The sequence below is a fragment of the Pelobates fuscus genome, chromosome 5, assembly GCF_036172605.1.
Source record: "Pelobates fuscus isolate aPelFus1 chromosome 5, aPelFus1.pri, whole genome shotgun sequence".
Lineage (NCBI taxonomy): Eukaryota > Metazoa > Chordata > Amphibia > Anura > Pelobatidae > Pelobates > Pelobates fuscus.
The window spans coordinates 355,673,897-355,693,597 of record NC_086321.1 but is presented as its reverse complement, the minus strand read 5'-3'; the positions used below and the strand labels follow the sequence as shown (position 1 = coordinate 355,693,597).

Below are 19,701 nucleotides of genomic sequence, written 5' to 3'. Positions count from 1 at the left end.
GTTAAAGGGACACTATAGTTACCATAACAACTACAACTTATTGTATTTGTTCTGTGAGTAAAATCAGTCCTTTTCTCATATAAAAAAAAATATGTTTACATCACAGCCTAGGGACACCTCCAGTGGCCACTCCTCAGTTGGCTACTAGAGGTGCTTCCTGGGGCAGTGACTGATATTTAGTGTCTCCACCCTCTGCATGGAGATATTGAACTTTCCCCATGTGAGGATATGCTGATTGGCCAGGGCTGTGTTTGGCTTGTGCTGGCTCTGCCCCTGATCTGCCTCCTTGACTACCTCAGCCAATCCAATGCTTTCCTATGGGAAAGCATTGTGATTGGCAGAGATCACCACTTCTGATGATGTCAGCCAAGCAAGCAGGTCAGGGACAGAGCCAGCAGAAGCAGACATGAATAAAGGTAAGACTTTACTATATTTAGGTATGCCAGGGGCTAGATGGTGTTTTTAATACTAAAGGGTCAGAAACCCTACATTGTTCTTTTAATATAATATGCAAATTACAGCTCATTACATTCAAAACTAGCTTTAAAGGTAATAAAGTTTTTAAAATCACCATTGCCTATCATATCTTTGGTTAAATAATAAATGTTTAGTTATGTCAACATATATACTTCTTAACTGTTAGTGATTACCAAAAAGTAGACGCTTTCTACCATTGAATTCGCTTGGTACATGAGCATTACATTCAGCGATAAGATAAAATAAGACTTAACAGCTTGTTTGGTGTGAACAATAGAGGCCTTTATTAACTAAGCTGAGAAATGTAGGGAACTGAATATTTTAGGCAAAAAAAGCTGAACTGGAGAAAGGCTGAGTTGTAGAATATTTTTCTTGCCCGAGGGATTCTCTGCAAAGCCTATTTTAGAGAATAAACACCCCATTCCCAACTTTATTTAAACAGCTTCCTCTTGCAGCAAGGTGTGATACATAGAAGTTAATTGTAATTATGCAAATTACATGCCTACAGGTCTTTGGGTGATGTAGAGGAGATCAAATAAAAATACAATGACAACCAACATATTCTCAGCTGTATCAAATTACTTTTTTAAAGCAATGCATTCAGGTATCCTGAGATGGCCAAGCAGGGCCGCCATTACAAATCTTGAAGACGCATACGAAACACCTTGACACTCACGGACACACACTCCCTGATACACACAGAACCACAAGATCGTACACGCAAAGATACACAAAGATATCGTACGCAAAGATACACACATATATACATAAGTTCTAATGCTGATGAAAGTCCCAGAGAGGACTGAAACTTCGATTCATGGATACTATACATTTTTAATAACGTTATCTACTTGATGAAAGACCGTGAGTGTAGCCCACCTTCTGTTTTCTTAAGATACACATGCATACACACACATTTATAGACTGAAAGACACACACATACAGATTCACAGTGCCAGTCACACACACATACACTCACTCCAGGACACACAGAACCACACTACCATACACACAGAGATACACATCCAGACACACACATTAATAGACTGGAAAACACACAGACACACAGATACAGATTCATAGTACCAGTCACACACACGTACACATGTACTGGCAGACACACACACACACTTACACACTGGAAGACTTAATACGTATTATCTTTCACCTTCCTGGCTATCTTTTGGGTGCAGGTGAGTGGCTTGTCTGCTTTCTTGAGAAGTGTGTGAGAACAAGTGGCCAGCTGTCGTACACAATCCAGGATGCATCACATTCTTCTTGGTGCTTCAATGCTAGTAATATAGGAGCCATTTATGCAGTATTGCAAGGCACGTGCTCCATTGCTAATTTCACTGCATCCCAATAAGCATACTGTGCCAAATCATCTTTTTTTTCACTATATATAACTCCTGGCATTGTTTTATAAATGTACTTTTTAAACAATATTTTATTATATTTTTATTACGCTCTACGTCTTATTTATGCCAAAGAATCCTAGGTGGGGATTATACCACCAGTGCCCTATTCACAGAGCAGTTGGTCTGTTCTACCTTTGTGAGTAATTAGAACGTGGAACACTGTGTAGCAATATGAAAACCGCAGACTAATTGAATGCTCCTAGGTGGCCGCCATTTCGTGCATACGAATGCACGTGGTGAGAACAATGGTCGGCGGCCATCTTGTCTCCCGAACGCAGCCAGCGGGACTTGGTCGTCGAGTGCCTGGAACTGTTTTCGGCATGGCACTCGCACGAACTCCGGTCTATATGGAAGTCCCCTACGTACTACTTCCCAGTACGGTAGACGAACGGCGTTCGGGAGTTTGACACAGACGAACAACAGGAGCATTCTACACGAAACAGCTTTATTTCATCTATTGTGGTTTTCGTATAAATCCACGCAAATGGACACCGGCTCTTGCCACAAATCCTCTGGAACTCTTTTTCGGATTAACCCTCGTGGCAGACTGGTCAACCTTCCACGGTTCAGTTCGAAAACAACCAAATGGATTTGTCTGAATTTTTAGTATGTTGTTCCCATAGAGTTCAGCTATCCAGAGATATAATTGTGTGGTTTTTATGTCTGTTTATGGTATTTCTGAAAAATGAGAAAATTGTTACTTTTTCTGACCAGCAGATAATTGAGTTTAGTATGTTTCCAAAACTCAATTACCGTATATACTCGAGTATAAGCCGACCCGAATATAAGCCGAGGCCCCTAATTTTATCCCAAAAAACTGGGAAAACTTATTGACTCGAGTATAAGACTAGGGTGGGAAATGCAGCAGCTACTGGTAAATTTCTAAATAAAATTAGATCCTAAAAAAAATATATTAATTGAATATTTATTTACAGTGTGTGTATAATGAATGCAGTGTGTGCGTGTGTGTGTGTATGAGTGCAGTGTGTGTGTGCATGAATGCAGTGTGTGTGTGTATGAATGCAGTGTGTGAATGCAGTGTGTGCAGGGCCGGTGCAAGGATATTTGCCGCCGTAGGCAAAACATTTTTTGCCGCCCCCTCCCCCCCATATGTCCTGACTTCCCCTCCTCCTCCCTCAGTGGTCCTTACCTCCCCACCCCCGTGTTCCTTCACCCCCCCCCAGTGGTCCTGACTCACCCCTCCCCTAGTGGTCCTTACCCTCCCCTCCCCTAGTGGTCCTTACTTCCCCCTCCCCTCCCATAGTGGTCCTTATCCCACCCCCTCCCTCCCATAGTGGTCCTTATCCCCCTTCTCCCTCCCATAGTGTTCCTTATCCCCCCCATGCCTCCCATAGTGGTCCATATACCCCCCCTCCCTCCCATAGTGGTCCTTATCCCACCCCCTCCCACCCATAGTGGTCCTTATCCCCCCCCTCCCTCCCATAGTGGTCCTTATCCCCCCCTCCCTCCCATAGTGGTCCTTATCCCCCCCCTCCCTCCCATAGTGGTCCTTATCCCCCCCCTCCCTCCCATAGTGGTCCTTATCCCCCCCTCCCTCCCATAGTGGTCCTTATCCCCCCCTCCCTCCCATAGTGGTCCTTATCCCCCCCCCCTCCCTCCCATAGTGGTCCTTATCCCCCCCTCCCTCCCATAGTGGTCCTTATCCCCCCCCTCCCTCCCATAGTGGTCCTTATACCCCCCTCCCTCCCATAGTGGTCCTTAACCCACCCCCACCCTCCCATAGTGGTCCTTATACCCCCCCCTCCCATAATGGTCCTTATATCCCCCCCTCCCATAGTGGTCCTTATACCCCCCCCCCCCCTCCCATTATGGTCCTTATACCCCTTTTTTTTTTATTACTATTTTTTTTATTATTTTATTTTTTTTATTTATATTTTTTTTTTTTTCGTCCCCCCTCCCTGCTTGATACATGGCAGGGAGGGGGGCTCTCCTTCCCTGGTGGTCCAGTGGCAGTTCAGTGGGGGGGAGAGGGGGGCTGGCAGAGCTGTAACTTACCTCTCCTGCAGCTCCTGTCAGCTCTCTCCTCCTCTGCGCCGTCCGTTCTGCTCTTCTGTCAGCTCACATTGTAAGTCTCGCGAGAGCCGCGGCTCTCGCGAGACTTACACTGGGAGCTGACCGAGGTGCTGACCGGACGGCGCAGAGGAGGAGAGAGCTGACAGGAGCTGCAGGAGAGGTAAGTTACAGCTCTGCCAGCCCCCCTCTCCCCCCAGTCTGTATTATGGCAATGTAAATTGCCATAATACAGACTCTGACTCGAGTATAAGCCGAGTTGGGGTTTTTCAGCCCAAAAAATGGGCTGAAAAACTCGGCTTATACTCGAGTATATACGGTATCTTGCTGGCTCAAAGGAGAAGTTTGATGTTGTATAAATTGAATGACTCTTGCCATTAAACCAGTCTTGTTCCAGCATTAAGTTTTGGCTCATGTGTGGATTATTATGCGACACCAGCGATATTTTAACCTGTGGATTACTGGCGATATTATTTTATTGGAATAAGGGAATGCTAGACGTGATACTTATTCAGACCGTCACACCTTGGATAATATAAATTTTCACCATTTATTTAACCCCTTAAGGACACATGACATGTCTGACACGTCATGATTCCCTTTTATTCCAGAAGTTTGGTCCTTAAGGGGTTAAACTCTGGCGCAGCCCTTCCTCCTGTTGTTTTTCTCTGAGTTATTAAACATGGGAATGGTTTGTATTGAAAAAATACTTGTATATATAATATGTATGTTCTTACATTGTGAAAGCATTGGCTGCTTGCGTTCTGTGCCTCGTGGGTATCTTCGATGCCCTTTCAGTGATGAAACCATGGCTGATCGTGAGGAAGAGGAGGCTGAACTCAATTTCCAACTCCTGAAGAAGACTTCTTTGCAGATCAAGAGGGACAACACAGCACAGAGGAGCATCAAAGCAGGGGCTGTCCTCTTCCATACCTTCATCTTAAGGACAATAAAGGCATTGAGACTCTGCAAACAAAAACAGCAAATATACAGTGTGAGGTGTGGGAACTAATACGAGTACATAAGTGGGGGAAACAAATAAATATTTGGACAAAAAATTGAAATTATCTGCAGGAAGAGCTATCAGGATGAAGTGAACATCATGCCATACAGAGAGGTCACATGGCAAAAACAAAAATAAGACAATGCTATAGAAGGGTTATTATACTTATTACATTATTTATTATACGTATTATTACTACATTATACAAATGTATAAGGAAGCCAAAATTATTAAAGGGACACTAAAGTCACCAGAACAACAACAGCTTATTGTATTTGTTCTGGTGAATATAAAACACTGTCTTTACAAAATAAATTGTGGCTGCTAGAGGTGCTTCCTGGGGCAGTGCTGCACAGTGTGAATTACATTATTTTTGTTACAAAACTCGTAATGGCCTAAAATTGGAAGTCCAACGATATTAATTGGTTATTTATTTGCAGCCAAATCAATTATCATCATAAGATTGAATGTATTATCGTTCATGGAGAGGGATGAGATAGAAAAATTTGAGGCGGTGGTCCCCATGGAAGGATTATTTTGATCATTTAAATTTTGAAACAACGTTAACCCTTAGACTAAATTGACTGTAAGTCTAACACTTTAAACACTTATTTTTAGTTTTAATTTGATCTCTAATGTTGATTGAAATGTTAATGCAATATAATAATATTGTCACGCTTTGAGCTATAGTCAAATTAGACATTAATGTTTCAGTGTCATTATAATCAAAATGTCTACCAGATGGAAAACTAAATGCAAATACACATAATTATATTTATACAATCTAAATAAAAATAATGAATATGAAAAAAATTAAATAAAAATGCTTTTTCTTACAAACCAGGTACAACTTTTGGTGTAAATATAGCATGTAGTGTGAATGAGGGTTATTTGCTAATGTGAAAATGAAAGGTGAATTCAGAGGGAATTTCAAATGTAAAGGACTACTAAAGTCACCTAGATCACTTCATCTCAATGACATGGTCTGGGTGTCATGGTCTGGGTGCAGTTGCCCTGTCCTTTCAACCCTGCTATGTAAAAAAATCTTCATAGTAGCCGTTCTCAGGGCTACATTAAAGGTCTGTTACTCCATTTTGCAGAAATGTGAGTTATCTTCCTTCCCTTCTCCCCTTGAATGATAATCCTGATTTTCCCCTGGCCTAGACCCACAGATCTTCCAAGCTCTGGTTTATTCACCCTAAGCTCAACTAAATAGACAATCTGTCTTACAACTGCTCACTCACCAGTGGAAAATAGGAGCATGCTAAATTTTCTCTTGCTGATGCCACACCCCTCACCATTTTCACCTGTATAGATCCAAGCTACGGCAACAAATACTGGCGGCGAGGCAACACTTCTGGTACTTTGAATTCACATGTGGTGGGTTCCGTACAGATCATGAGATATTTTTAATTCACATGTGGTGGGTTCCGTACAGATCATGAGATATTTTTAATTCACATGTGGTGGGTTCCGTACAGATCATGAGATATTTTTAATTCACATGTGGTGGGTTCCGTACAGATCATGAGATATTTTTAATTCACATGTGGTGGGTTCCGTACAGATCATGAGATATTTTTAATTCACATGTGGTGGGTTCCGTACAGATCATGAGATATTTTTAATTCACATGTGGTGGGTTCCGTACAGATCATGAGATATTTTTAATTCACATGTGGTGGGTTCCGTACAGATCATGAGATATTTTTAATTCACATGTGGTGGGTTCCGTACAGATCATGAGATATTTTTAATTCACATGTGGTGGGTTCCGTACAGATCATGAGATATTTTTAATTCACATGTGGTGGGTTCCGTACAGATTATGAGATATTTTTAATTCACATGTGGTGGGTTCCGTACAGATCATGAGATATTTTTAATTCACATGTGGTGGGTTCCGTACAGATCATGAGATATTTTTAATTCACATGTGGTGGGTTCCGTACAGATCATGAGATATTTTTAATTCACATGTGGTGGGTTCCGTACAGATCATGAGATATTTTTAATTCACATGTGGTGGGTTCCGTACAGATCATGAGATATTTTTAATTCACATGTGGTGGGTTCCGTACAGATCATGAGATATTTTTAATTCACATGTGGTGGGTTCCGTACAGATTATGAGATATTTTTAATTCACATGTGGTGGGTTCCGTACAGATCATGAGATATTTATAATTCACATGTGGTGGGTTCCGTACAGATCATGAGATATTTTTGATTCACATCTGGTGGGTTGCGTACAGATCATGAGATATTTTTGACTCACATCTGATGGGTTGCGTACAGATTATGAGATATTGGCACACCATATAAACTCAGAAAGAACTCCCATCCTTTAAACCAACATTACTCTACTGTAGTTGCATCACATGATCAGAATACAAGATCGGAATATAAGAAATCACTAATGTGAGAATTTAAAGTAGTTTTCAAATTTAAGGTAAAAACAACCAAATTGGAAAAAGTTCTCTAAGTCAACTATGCTTCTAGTTTGGCTACTTTAGCCTCAAATTTGAAATTCACTTTGACTTCTCACTTTAGTAAATAACCCTGCTTATCTTGCTCTCCTCAAGCCAGCCCTCCTACTGGTCTATTAGTGGAGCTCGACTCCATAGAACAACTTGTATATACTGGCTGTAGTCAAATACAGAAATACACTGTAATGTGGTCTAAGTGGGTTCTAACTACTCCTACTGAGCAAATCAAAGCATTAGTGTTCTAAAAACTAACCCTTTTGTAAAAATCTCCCTACTAACCCCCATTTCCTCACAGCTGGACATTACATAAGCGAGGGGGGGCCAAAAAGGTAGATCCCCAGATCTACCTTAAGGATAACAAAGCATCATGGAAGCTGTAGTTTTAAAACATCTGGAGATCTTTTTGGGCACCTCTGACCTAAGCCATGGGTTTTCCTTATTTTGTCCATCAGACTTATAAAAATGTATATGCAGGCTTGTTTCATACTATTTATTGTATTGAGACTGTATATCACTTGATACTTGATACGTAGAGATTTCAACAATGAGATTGCATTGTTCTTTATTGTCATGCATGAATCATAGTCTGCATACTTTGTTCGACTACTGTTTTCTCCATTATTCTGCAATAATTATTGAAAACTGAAAAAGATATTTACAAAAATAGAAGTTTAATGGGTGGTAGACTGTTAAGTTATAGAGGCAACAATATAAGACATACATTCATAGAGTTCTTTGTTGGCTTAAAAAGACGTAGTCATCTGTGGAGTGTTCAATGCTAAGTGTGAACGTGGATAGTGAATTACAGAGGGATATGGCACGACTTTTAGCCTTTGAGTATTGGGATGGTGCGGGATCTGGGAAGATATTTAGCCATAAGATGTTGAGACATACAGAGCAAGGTGGTCAGGAGTAACTCTATAAGCCACCATGCTTCCTGGGACTTTATTTAATGCTTTGTTAACTTGTTTAAGGCATGCGCATGTCACTATAAATAGTATATGTAAAGAATTTTACCCTTAATAGGTGCCCTAGCTTACACACTACTGCACAGTGCACACTCTACTTCCCATACTGTATACACACACACACATACCACCCACACAGCTCCACACACAAACTGCTACCCACACTACACACACTACTACCTACACCTACACTGTTACACAAACACACAAACTGCTACCCACACTACACACACTACTACCTACACCTACACTGTTACACAAACACACAAACTGCTACCCACACTACACACATTACTACCTAAACCCACACTGTTACACACACAGTTACACACACAAACTGCTACCCACACTACACACATTGCTACCTACACTGATACATACACACAGTTACACATAAACTGCTTCACACACTACTAGCCACACAGTTACACACACAATGCTACCAGCAGCCTTACTGCTACGCATGCTATCACACACATGTACTGCTATACACACTACCACTGTGTTGCTGCAGTTACACCATCAACTTATTTTTGTCAAGTTTTTTTTTACCCCAAAATATATGGGAGACATAAAAGAAGGGGACAAAAAATCTTATTGGGTATTAATATGCTGTATTAATATTAATATGCTGTATTACAATGGCAAGGAAAGCGTGAAAAATGCACATACAAAAGAGAAAAGTAAACCATAATCAAAGGTGACCAGTGCACAACTAATCATGTAATATACTTCCAAAAAACTATCATCACTTAGTGGACAACAAAATAATAATAAAGAATAGCCACAATCGTGTAACAGTGTAAATGCACCACGCACAATTCATTAAGAAACGCATTCACAAACATAAGAAATGAAATAGCATATCACAATGTTTGTGAATGCATTACTTGATACATTTTGTATAGTGCATATACATTGTTACACTATTGTGGATGTTGTTTCTCCTTTTGTTATTGTCCACCATGTAAAGATAGTTTTTTTGGAAGTATATTACACATGAGACCAGATGCAATGATGCTTCTAGATCACAGGTGAATATCTTTGAGTGAACCATCTTTGGTTCTTCAAATTGCATGGTTATTAAGATGACAACATGGAACTAATTTACCAAGATCCGCTTTCCCTACAGATCTTTTGTAGAACAATACAAAATATGTCCAATGTCTAATGGTGGAGCCTGCATGCCGAGTCCTCAGATAAAAGAAAAGATAAAAGTTTGGTCAAAAGCATAAAAAGATGTGTTTTAAAGATGGACTTGAGTCTTTTATCAACCTAGATTACTACGTAACTATGTTTGAAACTGAGCTGTTCCTGCATTGTGAGTAGGGTGACCTGTGCCTGCAGATTTTTTTTATGTCAGAACTGTCAAGTCACATCTGATTTTCCCTCAGTCGTCCTGATCACCCAACTACCTGGTTCTGACACAGTGTCAAAAGAACTGAGGGAAAGTGCACCACGAGCGCCTGATTAAATGCAGAGCATTTAAGGCCATCCATGAGCCCTAACAGAGCCTTGATTGGCTGCCAACCTCGTCAGCCTGTTATCCTGGCACGCATTCATGCCGGGATGACGTGCCCCCTTTGTATCATGGACATACCCACCTGACAGACACTCCCCCCACCCATCCAATATTCGACATGTCAAAGCCCAATCTTGTCCACCCCAAGCTTAAAAATTTGCTTTTATTGAAGCAACCTGCACATTTTAGTACAGTTTCCTTTGTTAGAGCTAAAACTCTAAATAATGCATGTTACTATGACTGTGTTCTCCGCAGAAATCTATTATGGTTCCCTTGTAAAATACGTCTGACAGAAAATGTGGCCTTCCTAAACGAGACCACTAATAAACACATAACAGCCTTATTCTTTCCTAAAGTTATCACAAATATCTACTAAAATTTCCATTTAATATATGTATAGATGTAACCAGTCTTCCACCACCTTTCATTCTCTGTAACCCATAAAGAAAATTAATTGTATGTAACGGGTATTAGGGATAAAAGTTGAAGTGTGGCCTCAAGTGTGGCACTTGATGAAAACACAGATACATATCAAAGCCGATCCCGCACTCTGGGGACTTGTAAAAAAAATATATCTTTATTTTAAAAATGTGCATATATTGACCATATGGCTCATATATAAATTACGAGAAAGGGGTGATATAAGTTTTGATGAAAACAGATGTTCTTTTTTTACAAGTCCAAAACTAAGAAAATATCTTGAAGACATCATTTTGAAGATGTAATATATACACATTGCACCACCCTGCCACCTTCAAACATCTCCATTATTATTGGTTATTATTGGTTATTATTTATATAGTGTCGGCTTATCCCACAGCGCTTTACACTAAGAGGGTAATTTATTGAACTGATACATGGTGATTAGAAGATCCCGCACACGCACCGCAGTGCAAGAGTTACGTGTCCATACAATTCTTATTATCTCTGCATGCTCTATAATTGAAGCTAGTAAACTTCTATCCCACTGACTTCTCACTCTAAGAGTGAGCTCATACAGATGCTATAGCCAAATACTGTGTTACATTGACTGAATGAGCTGCAAGGCATTGCACGTTGCCGTTTAATATGAGCTTAAATCATTTGTGCCATTAGCCAATCACTGGCCTGAACTAAAATGCTTGCAGCACATTAAGCCTATCTATCTATCTATCTATCTATCTATCTATCTATCTATCTATCTATCTATCTATCTATCTATCTATCTGTCTGTCTGTCTGTCTGTCTGTCTGTCTGTCTGTCTGTCTATCCATCTATCTCTCTTTATCTTTAATCTATTATCTATTTTTCTGTCTGCCTGACTGTCTGTCTGTCTGTGTATCTATCTATGTATCTATCTCTCTTTATCTATAATCTATCTATCTATCTATATATCTGTCTGTCTATCTATCGGTCTATCCCTCTATCAATCTATCATCTGTCTATCTATCTCTTTATCTCTCTTTATCTATAATCTATTTATCTATTTGTTTGTCTGAATGTCTGTCTGTGTATCTATCTATGTATATCTCTCTCTTTATCTATAATCTATCTATCTGTCTGTCTATCGATTTATCACTCTATCAATCTATCAATCTATCATCTGTCTATCTATCTATCTATCTATCTATCTATCTATCTATATATCTCTCTTTATCTATAATCTATGTATCTATTTGTCTGTCTGACTGTCTGTCTGTGTATCTATCTAGCTATCTATCTATCTAGGTATCTATCTATATATCTTTATCTATAATCTATTTATTTTATCTTAATCTATCTTTATATACACACATATATGCATACATTTGTGGTCTATATTCGTACTTCAGAGACTGATGCTGTTTTCTGGACGTTAATGAGTTAAAGAGATACATTATGCGATGTATGGGGACAGACAGAGTTAATGTGAGTGGAAGCGAAGCAGATTTTTTTTCTCCTCGTCTTTTTCTCTTTGCCCTTGCAAGACACTCATTTCCAAACAGAGCTTGTTCTAATATTACATTGAAGTGGGATGTTGACTCATGATAACCACCATTCTTCAGAGCCCCCTCGCTGTCTATTTACAACATGCCGATTCCTTTCCAACATCATTCCAACAACACTAAAAGGTTTCTGGGCCTTCATCCATCCATTCTACTCCCTCCCCGGCCATGAGGACGTGTTATGTTTACCTCGTGGTTGGCAAACGTCCTGAGGGTTCTGGGAGAATGCTTAAGGGATTACAATTTATATGGACTTATTGTGACAAGGTGATATACGAGAGGGTACGGTAAATCAAGAGTGCAGAGAAAAATTTAAATGCAGGTGACTGGACATGTCAGGAAAGTGGGACCTGTAAAGAAGAGTATGCCAAAATATAAAAAAAAAGAGTTGACAGAGATGTTTTGATGAGAAAAGATGTTTAGAAGGAATGTAATAATTCCACTAAAAACGACTCATGCAAAAAAAAAAAGAAAACTGCGAAAGAACAGGAATATTGAAAAAATAAATAAATGAATAAATAAATAATGTGATAGTAATATTTATGCACTGATTGTCTGACATAGTGTATTCCAGTGCTGGATTTAGTGTTTCATGGAGATTAATATTTGGTGGGCCTAATGAGAGTAGTTCTGGATTGCACAATGTGGCAATCCTAATGCTGATCCACGTGGGCTGCAAATTCTCCCTAGAGTGTGATTGCAATATTAGATATCTGGCATTGAGGTTGGGCACTAAATGGGAAACACAGTCAACATGCACAGTATAAGGACTATGTAATGACTGGGAAACTAATAAATTGTTTTAAATAATAAATAAATAAATATGACAATTCCAATACATACAAGGGGAAGAGAGCATAAAAATTACATTAAATTAAATAAAAACAAACAACTACCATGTGACTGCTTTGGGATTTGAAGCATGAGGCTGGAGTTACCACTCCGCATTGTTAATCTGTCCCCGGTGTATTCTAAAACAGAGGAACCCACAGACCAGCCTCTGACAGTGGCTCTGGGGAATTATCAGACTGCAAATTCAGGTTGATGGTGATGTGGTTATGCTTTGTAAGCCCTTCCCTGTTAACTCAACCCAGATTTGCTGTGTCCAATCCCAGATTTCCCAATGTAGCTCAAAGAGAAGTCTTTGCAAGGCAGGTGCTCTTGGTAATAATGCCTCTTGAGTTTAGCTACACCAAGGGAAACAACCAGGAAGTAACAGGACCGGTTGTTTGATTGACAGCTGGGGAGGGGGAGTTGTAACAAGGTAATTTCTAAAAGTGCTTATTTCTATTGAAATCTGTACTTTTGTAAAATGAAAAAGACTAATTTATTCACATAAAGTAATTGTTGCTAAATCCATCTTCGGCTTAAGTCTATGAGATTTTTTTTTTAAAGATCTAGATTTAATTATATTTTTTAAATAATTTTTTGCTATTTATTTTCAGTGAGGGAATTTCAACGGCTCTGAAATGATTTAAATAAATAACTTTAAATACAAAATAAAAGTTCTAAAATGATAATGAAGTAAATGATTGTGTGCTACAATATTTTATACGAAGATTAAAAAGTAAAGAGGACAGCAGTGCAGTACGAACAGAGAACAGCCAACAATGTGGACATGCAGCCGCCAAATAGTGAGGAAGTGAGGATAATCACAGAAATTTATTTTCCAAGTGCAAAGCTATCTTCTCATTCTTTGCTGACACTGTGTACTAGTATTTAGGAAAGGGGGACACAAGTAAAAAAAATAAAATGGGGCATTTAGACAAAGAACCACCACTGGGAGAAGGATAAAAAGAACAGGGGGTGATCAAATTGGAAGGATACATGAGAAAATAAATACCTTAGTCCTAAGTACTCTGCAGTAATATGAGTAAGTAACTCGTGCCAGTAGGATTCAATTTTGTAAAAACTGTTTTAAAGCACGCCTTTGGCAGTGGGTGTAGAGGCATAGGGCTGTCCCATTAGGGAGAAGTGACAATGTGTTATATAACTGTCACACGAGAGATATGAACAAACCCATTGATATACAAGACTATCATGTGACCTCTGGTGACCACAGAGGGATCAAACCTGGCAGCTGTCCATAGTTCTGAAATATCCCCTGGGGCAGCAGGAGTATGGAGCACAGCCTTCGACTTAACCCCTTACCTTCCAATGACATAGCATTCAATACATTTTAAAAACTGAGCACATTATAGATTTTATGCACTGACTGACAAGCGTGACATCGTCTTAAGCAATACATGGATAATTTGCTAGTCAAACAGTTCTAAGTAAATTTCATCCATCGTATATCCTTTAGTTAGAAGACCTGTAGCAAATTCAAAATCTAAGGTTAAATAATCAATGAAATTTAGATTTACTACTTTTTTTTTATTTTTTACGGCGCGTGTCTCTTGGCATAAGGTATGTAACATCTCTTTTGATGAGTTAAACTTCAAAATAATACGTGTCAATATGTGATATCACTATGCAGTATCATTTTAATCTCTGAAACATGTGAAGATAAATGCATCTGTGAGGGACTGCCTGGCATCCTGACTGGGTGCCTCCGCCAATCGCTGCTTCCTAGTAGCCTGGAGTATTATAAGCACCGCACCGGACACCATAAACACCGTAGCCCAATAGCCGCCGCAGCTTGGCTGGGGTCTCGCTGTCCTCCACCCACCCAGGACCCAAGCCCAGAATCCAGCTTCCAGTGCGTGGACCTCTCCTACTCCAGAGAGTCTAGCAGGTATAGCTCTGTAGCTCTTACAATAGTTAGTGATTATAGCCAGTATAGCAATCCGAAGCAGGTATAGTTGTATAGCTGGTATAGGTGTTCCCTACAATCACGAGACGAGGTTGCGTGTTGAGGGTGAAGTGAACTGACTTTAATGTGACCACCCTTGGCTTTTTATGACTTTCCCCATGCAAGGGGCACTCCCCCCTGGACCTGAGAGTAAACCACAGTAAAAACAAATACACAATCATATTGGCTCTCAGATCCAGGACACTCCCATACAAACTAGGTCAATCCCTCCCCTGTACCTGGGAGAAAATTGAGTCAAGTACTGTATTAACTTAATTGTCTCCAGACACAAAAACACACATTTTTATGAAACCCTAAAAATACCTTTAAAACATACAAAACCCCCACAAAAGTTACGTCTCCTCATAGCCCCGATCTGGGTACACAACATATCCAAAAATCACCCAGATCGGTTCAGGGGTTCAGGAATTTACTGGAAGTCATAGTTTTGGCCAACCGTACGCATGGTCCCATGCCCAAAACAGTGCCATTGAATCGCAACTAAGTGCCGCTAGGGGACCGACCGGGAATCGCAAAGTTTTCATGCTGAAAATAGTTCCAAGGCATTTGTGGCTAAGTCCCCCTGAAGTCTATTCGTGGTTTTGGTCCATGCGAACGGCCACCAGTGAGCTAGCGTTCGGTTCTATGGAAAGTGCCGAACCAGGGGAACCTGGGGGAATAAAATATTGGCCTTTACAGTCGCTGACCTGGCCCATAGTCTTTTGGCAGGAGGCTGGCAATCATGCCTCTCCTAAAGCCCGTGGCGAGGTTCTGTTCGCCACAGCATCAAAATAACTAGAGCAATTATCTTAAAATGTTACGTGTGTTCCATAACTTTCCAAGTGCTCCATAGTTTAAGTTTCAAGGTTTGCTGTGCATTACCATGTACTACACGGTTTAATTAGCTGCTTGTCTTTTAGCTGCTTGAATTTAAACGTGATATTGTCCATAATACAATATTTTAGCTATTTCATTTGAATTTTTATACTTAAAGAGACATTGCAGGCACCAACACAGCGTATGCCCCATTTTAGGCTCCTAGTGTTGCTATTTCTTTTCAGGTCCCTGTAATTTTGTTTAAAAAATGATCTAATAAGGTTTCAATTTAATTTAGGACCATTAGACACACATCCCATTTTCAAACAATTTGCTCCTGATTGGCCTCTTCAGCAACGTTTGTACAGAGTCCGGCACTTAGAGACTTCAATGAAGACAAGGAGGACAGCCAGAGAGACAAATAAAGTAGGTATTAAAATATGTGTCTGTCTGTTTGTTTTTCTGTATTCCCATTTTTACATTTGTCTGTTTTTTTTATTTTATGTTCACTTTTACCCAATTAAATAATAGACACTACTTAATTATAGTATTTTACATAGTCCCTTGACCAAGTGCATTGGCCAGAGAGAGCTTTTGGTAAGAAAATAATATAGTCAATACAATTGCCGATAATATGGCATGTTCAATTGATTGACAAGATTGTCCTGTACAAGCAAAGCACAAACTTAAAGCATGAATCTAAAGCCAAAACCTATTAAATGCACGTACGGTGGCGTATCCTGGCGTATCCTTTTAATGAGATTTGTTTGCGAATAGCAACTCACTGTAGAATACTTTGTTTTCCCTTTATTTGAATGGGATGGGTCTCCAATGGATATGGACAACTAATTTGATGTTTCTTGATTATGACTGGCATTTGTAATATGTTGAAAAATAGAAAGTAAGGCAATTTTACTGGACCCATGAACCAAAAAACAATATTTCGACCCTAAGGTCTTTATCAAGCTTGATAAAGACTTTAGGGTCGAAACTTTGTTTTTTGGTTCATGGGTCCAATAAAATTGCCTTATTGGGATACTTTGGAGTGCCTGGATTACTTTCTATTTTTCAACTTATACATTTGGCCCTCTGGTACTGGGACTGATCCGGTTAGCACGCAAGGATTCCTTAGATGAAGGGTCTGAGGGCAGTTCCACAATCTATATATGTCATTTGTGATATGTGATCGTTGCTATTTATAGTACCGATCCCAAATATAAATGTTGCCCATAATTCTGATCTGTCTTGCTTTCAAAATTAACCAGCAATTCAGTTTGTGATCAGTACTATAAATAGCGCTGATCACATATCACAAATGCAAGTCATAATTTCTGCTTGGAGGTAAGGAGATCACATATCAAGTGGTTATGAGGCTTCAGTGCCACACGAAGGAAGGGAGATCAAGAGGTAGGATTGCTACAGAAAGGCTAGCAGACAGGAATCGTAACAAAGAGGTACCTCTTTGCCTGTCAAAGCTCAGTAGTAATGACTATATCTCAACCAGCTTCCAAAAAAGTGGAAATGAAGGACTAGCAGCCCAGGAGCTGCTAGTCTGTTGAGAAAGACAGGAAAAAAAAATATGTTTGCATTTAAATCATCAAAAGAACAACTGTCCAGTATATTAATATTACATACACATTTATACAAGAAAGTCTTCCACTGCAAATATTAAACTTTTAAAAATCCATTTTTAGCTCTATCCATAAGTTGGCAATAATGTGATCTGAAAGACCCTTAAGTAAAATAGTCTCAAATTAAGGAATGAAACAGCTCGATTCAACATTGATAATCCTTCATCAATAAATCTCTCCTACAAAATCATTTGCTATGAAATAAAACTGAACATAATTCATTTAAATTAAACTGATTTTAAAAATGAAACCTTAATTTATCTAGTATCTTATGTAAGACTTTCAATGATGTCTTTTGTGTTTTAGTTTAAATTTTCTAATTTTTGTTACGCGATATGTAGATGTTCCACTGCCCAGACACAGAATGCTCACCTCACACTTGTCTACATGTTTGATAGCTTACAGTTAGCCCTTAATATATGCAAATAGCATACATTTTTGTGTAGAGCCACATTCTTTACATTTACACATATAAGACTTGAAAGGCCACAGCTTTCGAGTGATATAATTTATCCGCGATGATGGCATTAGTGCCAAGCAATTTTTCAGAAAATTAGTAGCTTTTCAGCAAGTGGGCAAGCGACCCATTTGGACATGTTTACTAAACATAACGCAGAAGAAGATATGGAAGCCGGGATTATGAACATATGACTAAGTAGAACGTCAGTAAAAAAGTGCAATTAAAAAATCTTAATGAGGTACGATATGGAGGGCAAACCGGAGAGTATTGTCTTGGCAATTGGAACAAAAGTGCAGAAAGTAGAGCAAGAAGCTGAGAAGGATGGATGAACTAAATAACTTTAGAAAGTACAATCTGACCTGCAGAGAGAGCAGGTCTGTGCAGAACAGAACCCAACAAAGTGCTAAAGTCCATGAAGTCATTTCTAGCCTCCAGGAACCTTATGAGGGGAATGCTATCCCGACTAAATTAGCATACTGCCAACCAACCTCAGAGACGGGAATTTAAGGCTCTGTTTAAGGTGAGCAAACCATTATCACCTGTATTATATTTATTCTCCATACAATACCACCTATCTGGTTTATTTCTTTCTGTTTACTCTATATCCCCGGAAGAACAGCGTTTGGGACAAAGGGGTGTGTTGCTGCCTCAAAAGCAAAAAGGAACTACTTACGGAGCCAATATCACATAGGCTCCAACCCATGTGAGTGGTTTAACCCCTTAAGGACACATGACATGTCTGACATGTCATGAATCCCTTTTATTCCAGAAGTTTGGTCCTTAAGGGGTTAAGCCATTTTCATCATTACTCACTTTTATTTTTGTAAACCATCTGCACTATATTCTGTTTTTTGCTGTTTTGTTTTGTATGTACATTTGGATATATATTTTCAAGACTGTCACTATACTGGAGGGGTGAGTGTACCACCTTACTATTTATACTTATTATAGCGCTCCACTTGCTGGTATATAGTCTTTACCTCTCTTTTTTTGAATATTTGCACTTTATTGTGGATTAGGGTATTCCACTTTTTGTGTTGAGCTGCTTCTTTTATTCAGGCACTTTAGAGTATCACTTACTATCTCCGTAAGGGATAGCTGTTTTTGTGTGTGTCAACTTTAGAAAGTAGACTTCAAATTTAAAGGGACACTTTAGGCACTATAAGCATCTAATCTAATTAAAGTGGTTATTGTGCCTGGAGAACCCCAGGCACCATCCCAGAATTCAGGTTTAGATCATTTTCAAATGGTGTAACATTGAATTAGGGTCTCTGGCCACCCAGGTCCAGCCCCGACTGGGGATATGGCTAAGGCAGAGACTATATCTTTCCATAGCCACATCAACTCATACTAACAATTGGCAGCTGTGATATGTGATAGGCGAGTGTGACCAGCTCATACCGCTAATCACTGCCATCTATTGCTGCTTGGTTAACTGCTTTCTCATTAGCCGAGCAGCACAAAGGGCAGGGCTGATGGGAACCCTTCTTTAGCATTAAACCATTCAAAAGCGATATAACACCGAATGGAAAGATGGCGCCAATGGACCCTAGGCACTGTAACCACTTTAATGAGATGAATTGGCTATGGTGCCTAGAGTATCCCTTTAAAATAGAATCTTGTCAAACTAAATCTGTAATTTACTGAAAAGATAATTGGTAAGGGGTTTGAATACTGTGCAAATACTTTTTTGAATATCTATGCAGAATTCATTTATTTAATCTGTTGTTACTTTATAACATGTATTAGCAAACAGTACTGGAGAGTAATCTTCAAAATTCCCAATATGTATTCACATATACTTCTATATTCGTATGTGTGTTTATTTGTCAAATGTTCGTAATTATGTCTGTCACTAGAACATTGTCTATTCTGTTTTGAATTATGAGAGGTTTTTTGTGCATCCTGTCACTTTTAATAGGAATCCCTTTCTCTGATCAATCACATTCCCCTCTGTATATAACCAGCCATGGTGGTCTTAAACTGGTGGTGTATGTCTGGTCCATGTCTACCGCTAAAGGGATAAAGGAGACAATCCCAAGATTTTTTTTATCTAAAGTTCACCAAGTGGTTCCCATGCAGGGGTGATGTTTTAATCTATTAAATATGTTACTACCATTTTGTACAC

General features: G+C 39.3%; 1 protein-coding gene across 1 annotated transcript in view; it reads right to left on the bottom strand.

Moving 5' to 3' along the window:
* The window catches only part of NRTN (neurturin), a 131,841-nt gene that overhangs the window by 17,305 nt on the left and 94,835 nt on the right, over window positions 1–19,701 (bottom strand). The window contains exon 2 of the mRNA XM_063455976.1: window positions 4,664–4,892. Coding sequence (XP_063312046.1) covers window positions 4,664–4,865 — 202 coding nt within the window. The 5' untranslated portion in view covers window positions 4,866–4,892. The remainder of the gene's footprint in view (window positions 1–4,663; window positions 4,893–19,701) is intronic.